General features: G+C 44.2%; 1 protein-coding gene and 1 non-coding gene across 2 annotated transcripts in view; one reads left to right on the top strand and one right to left on the bottom strand.

Moving 5' to 3' along the window:
- The window catches only part of LOC114615696 (disks large homolog 5-like), a 4,687-nt gene extending 1,706 nt beyond the window's left edge, over positions 1-2,981 (top strand). Inside the window, exons 3-5 of the mRNA XM_028761357.1 lie at positions 1,022-1,165; positions 1,816-2,005; positions 2,720-2,981. Of these exons, the coding sequence (XP_028617190.1) occupies positions 1,022-1,165; positions 1,816-2,005; positions 2,720-2,863 (478 nt within the window). The 3' untranslated portion in view covers positions 2,864-2,981. The remainder of the gene's footprint in view (positions 1-1,021; positions 1,166-1,815; positions 2,006-2,719) is intronic.
- Positions 2,982-4,474: 1,493 nt separating this feature from the next.
- LOC114615697 lies at positions 4,475-4,602 on the bottom strand. Its single transcript, XR_003710503.1, has one exon. It is a non-coding gene; the product is annotated as a small nucleolar RNA SNORA17 (small nucleolar RNA).
- Between the last annotated feature and the right edge of the window lie 96 nt (positions 4,603-4,698).

Genomic DNA, 4,698 nt, shown 5'->3' with positions numbered 1-4,698 from the left:
GGAAACGGACTCTTTTGCTTCCTCCAATTGAAATGTTGAACTTGTGGTCTGAGTAAAGAATTCTGGATGGAGGCAGTGGCTAGTGAATGAATGCCCAGCATGCATTTGGAAAGTCCTCGACAGATGCAGTGAGTTTGTGGTGACGCTTTGTACTTACCTGGCTCTTACTTGAGGGCTGGAAGGTCCTAGCAGCAGCTGGTCCCACACTGTTCATCTCAGTGGTTGACTAGAAGGCCTGAAGCTTATGCCTGTTCCTCTTTGTCTGTGTGCTTTATACTGTGAGTCAGTAATGTTGAATGAATTTCTTCTTATTCTGATTGTTCTCTCTCCAATGCTGTATCTCTCTCTTTCTCATTCTCTGATTCTGTTTCCTTTTCCCTTTACTTGTCTGTGTGCTTGTGTGTGTGTCCACATGCATATGGATGTGCAGACATACAGTAGGTATATATTTCCTTCCACTCTTTGGGAACTAGGGTTCTGTGTTTTGGCCTGTGGCTTGACCTGTATAACAGTTTAAAGGTGATGTGACTCCTGAGGTCTGGGATCCGCTCATGTAAACAGCACTCTCATTGCCTCTGTGGTGCCATTTGTCTGTACATTTGTATCTCTTTGACAGACTAGAAAACTGTGTTGATGACTGGTCTCATCTCCAGAATTATGTGCAATGAATGTCTCCACACTATTAGTTATGGAGGATTTTGAGTCCCTGTTTTGAAATTAGGAAATATATAATCACAGGTTTCTGGTGGGCAAGGACCTGTGGCCTAGTCTCTTTAGAGCATAAGCTGCTAGACCTCCAGTTCAGGCCAGCTGAGTGGACACAGGGAGCCAGGGCACCCTCCATCTGGATGCCAAACTTCTGCTGTCCTGGGCCAGGATAACAAGTTTCCAAAGCTGGAGAAGATCCCCGTATGGAGAATGAAGAAATTGGCCTTCCAGGAGTAGGGTAGGACAGGACCCAGCCTGAGTTCATGTGTTCCTAAAAGCCCATGTTCATGGAGTTCTGTCTTACTGGGGCCAGACCCTATTACAGGCAAAATCCACTGTATGAAAAACTGAAGTTCAAGGAGAAGACGGTCATGTCATTTCTGAACAAATTAGAGATGGAGAACACTGAGTTCTGTGAGAACGTCCAGGAGCACAAGAAGGAGATTAACTTCTATAGGTAAGTGCAGGTCATGGAGGCTACCACTTGTACAATGGCCATTTCTGCATTCCTTTGAACTGGAATGGAGAGTCTCCAGGTCTGGTTCTATCCCTTCTGCTTTTTAGCCTTCAGTGTACCTTGGGCCTTTTGGACTCAGTTTTCTTCAATCTTTAAGAGAACCTTAGTCCTCCCAGGGTTATCTGAGCATCCTCAGGAGCCTCTAAGATAACAAAATGAGAGGGTTCTTTTGCATAACTGGACCTATGGGGCTCAGGCAGGGTTTTACAGATGTGAGTGTGATGGAACACATGGATAGAATGCCCTCCCCTTACTTCTCCTGACCTCCAATGAGGGTAATTGCACCCTACTACTTGATGTTGCTGCAATACACTGGGCTGCCATGGAGATTCCTCTTTCTTTGGAGAGGCAGATAGATGGTGATACCTCTTTCTTTTGGGGAGACATGGAGCCTTATTTGTGTTTGGGCTACAGACATGATTAATTCTTACCTGCATTGGCTGTTTGCTGTTTGTGCAGTGTCATGGATATATTGAAATATATTGTACTATGTCTTCATGGGAACCTGGGTCCTGGTGGGGTAATGGAACCTATAAGTAGGAATGGGAGGAGGAGGTTGCAGGATCTTAATAACCTTAGTTTGTTTCCAGAAACCTGCAAAGTCGGCTCCTGTTGCAGTCCTCTGTTGTAAAGAAGTCATTGGTCAAAGTGAGGCAGGATTGCAAGGAAGTACAGGCTGATTCGTACCTTCTCCAACAGTACTTGACTGAGTTGAACCTGAATGTTGAAGATGAACAGCAGAAGACCAACAATCTCCCAAATCAACAACAGCAGGATAAGGTACGGATAAGCACCTTATTCAGACTAATACTGTCTGATATCATTTGCCCATTGAATCCATCTTTGCGTTGATCCACCGTCTTTCAAATCCACAGCCCCAACCAGCCACCCACTTCACGGACTTTAGTTCTTCATTACTCTGTCTATGCACAAGTATTCTCAGTAGTTCAACTCTTGGGAGACACTGAATTATTGACAAGTCTATCTTGCTACTCTTCTTACAGCGACAGCCTAGTAAGGGTAACAGGTGAATTACACATCACACACTTGCATGATCTTATAATAGGTGGGTTGGTATGCAGAGGTTTGAGAAAGTTCTAGGTCTTGTGACAGGAGTTGTGCAGGGGTCATGTGTCCTCTCAGGTAAAAATAACCTTGCAGAGAGTAAAGCCAAATGCAAATATCAGATGATAGCTTCTCATTGTCAGTTGTCTGGGTGGCATGTGGCCTTCTCCTTTCTCCCTGCAACTCAATCAGTTCTCTCCCCATTGCCCAGTTCATGGTTTGCACTGATAGAAGTCTGAGTGGCAGCTTGTCAGCCCATGTGTTTGTGAGTTTTGCTTGAAATTTTGCCCTGCTTGTACATTTAGCAGCAAGCTTTTTAGTTAAAAGATCAGTTTTGATGTCTAGTTGAGGTGGTGGGAGGCAGCAGCTGACATCTGACATGCATGTCCCCACCAACCTTGTGTCTTAATAACTGCCTTCCTCTCCCAGGTCTCAGAAACTGCAAGAGAGCTGGAATTGGACACATCCCAGGAAGAGAGCCTCCTGCAGAATGAGTTGCCACCTCAGGAGCCCCCTGCTGAACTCCCTCCTCAACAACCACAGACTTCTTTGGATGAATCTCCTTCCTCATAGATCATTTCCACAGTGTGGATGGGCCCAAATTATGCAGCCAGTGAGACAGCCAGACAGATTCAGGGTCTTTTTCTCTTTCCTGTGTGACCTCTTGAGAGAGAACTGAGGTGACTACAGTACCAGCAAGTGCTGACAATAAGAAACTGACTGTAGTCTGTTCTGCTAAATGTGCAGTGAGGGAATGTCCCTTCACAATTTTTTCTGTTAAGACTTTTGGTTGAAATTTTGATTTGCATGGTTTTGTTTTTTCTTGTTATTTAGATATTATGTGTTTTTGTTATTGACTTTTATTTTGCTAAAATTTTTGAAGTTTACATAAACCTTCATACTAAAATTGTTTTTTAAAATTATTTCTTATGAATAAAAAGTTTATCTGTAACTCTTGACTCTTTTTTTAATTTTATTTAATCTTCCTTTTACACTCCAGATTTTATCCCTCTCCATGTTCACCCTCTGATTCTTTAACTTACTGTCCTCCTCTCCATCTGTCTCCCTGAAATGTTCCCCAATCTCCCCCCAAAATTCTACTCCACCAAACCTCCCCATTCCTTGGGGTCTTTGAGGGTTAGGTGCACCTTTTATGACTGAATCAATACCTGGCAGTCCACTTTTTGTATATGTGTTGGAGGCCTCATATCAGCTTGTTTATACTAACTCATTGGTGGTCCAGGTCTGAGAGATCGCTGGGGTCCAGGCTATATGATACTGCTTGTCCTCCTGCAAGGTAACCCTACTCCTCAGCTTCTTCCAGCTTTTCACTAAGTCAACTACAGTGGTCAGCAGCTTCTGTTCACTGGTTGAGTGTAAATATCTGTAACTGATACTTCAGGGTGCTTGTTTGGTCTTTCAGAGGGCAGTCATGATACAACCCTTTTTGTGAGCACACTATATCCTCAGTAACAGTGTCTTTCCTCAGGTTCTCCTCTTAATCTGGGGCCCCCTTTGGGTCTGTTGCTGAACCTTCAGCCAGACTGATGATCATCTCAGGCTACAACTCTGTCTAGGCTGCCTGTCTCTGGACTGGTGGTTCTCTCCCAATTTCTCCTTGCCTGCACCTGCCTATGTTGCCCCATTCAGAAGTTTTCTGTCTAAGGCTCATTTCTAACCATGGTCCAATATCACAGGCCGCATTGACTTGTTTCCAGCTTGCTTCTCACCACTGTATCCAATCTAGACTTACACAGGACTAGGTCATTTCAGGATCACTTTTTAAAATGTGTTTTTGATTCTCCCCCATCTTGGATACTTTCCTAATTTACATTTGAAATATTATCCCCATTACAGTTTTCCCACCCACCACAAAATCCCTATATACCATGTCTCCTACCCCTGCTTCTATGAGGCTGTTCCCTACCCAACCACTCACTGCAGCCTACCCTCCCTGGCATTCCCCTACACTGGGATAAGGAGCCTTCACAGGACCAAGGGCCTCTCCTACTGATTTCCCCACAAGAGAATCTTCTGCTACATATGTAGCTGGAGCCATGATCCCTCCATGTGTACTTTTTGGTTGCTGGTTTAGTCCCTGGAATATCTGGGAGTAGTGGGTCTGGTTGATTAATATTGTTGTTCTTCCTATGGGGTTGAGAACCCCTTCAGCTCCTTCAGCCCTGTGTTATACTCTTCATTCTTCAGATGATCTCAGACCACAACACTGAGCTTAGATATAGCCTCTCTTTCTGACAGCTACTGAGTCACATGAGACACAACTGTCACCCTAGCAATGATCTAGGGGCAGACAATATCAATGATATAAATCATTAAATGTCAGTGGAATTCTGGTCTGTAGGATTTAAGAGTAAAACACCAAAACTCAAACCACCACCACCACCACC

This window comes from Grammomys surdaster, unplaced genomic scaffold, assembly GCF_004785775.1.
Source record: "Grammomys surdaster isolate TR1022 unplaced genomic scaffold, NIH_TR_1.0 133099, whole genome shotgun sequence".
NCBI lineage: Eukaryota > Metazoa > Chordata > Mammalia > Rodentia > Muridae > Grammomys > Grammomys surdaster.
This window is presented reverse-complemented; position numbering and strand designations above follow the sequence as displayed.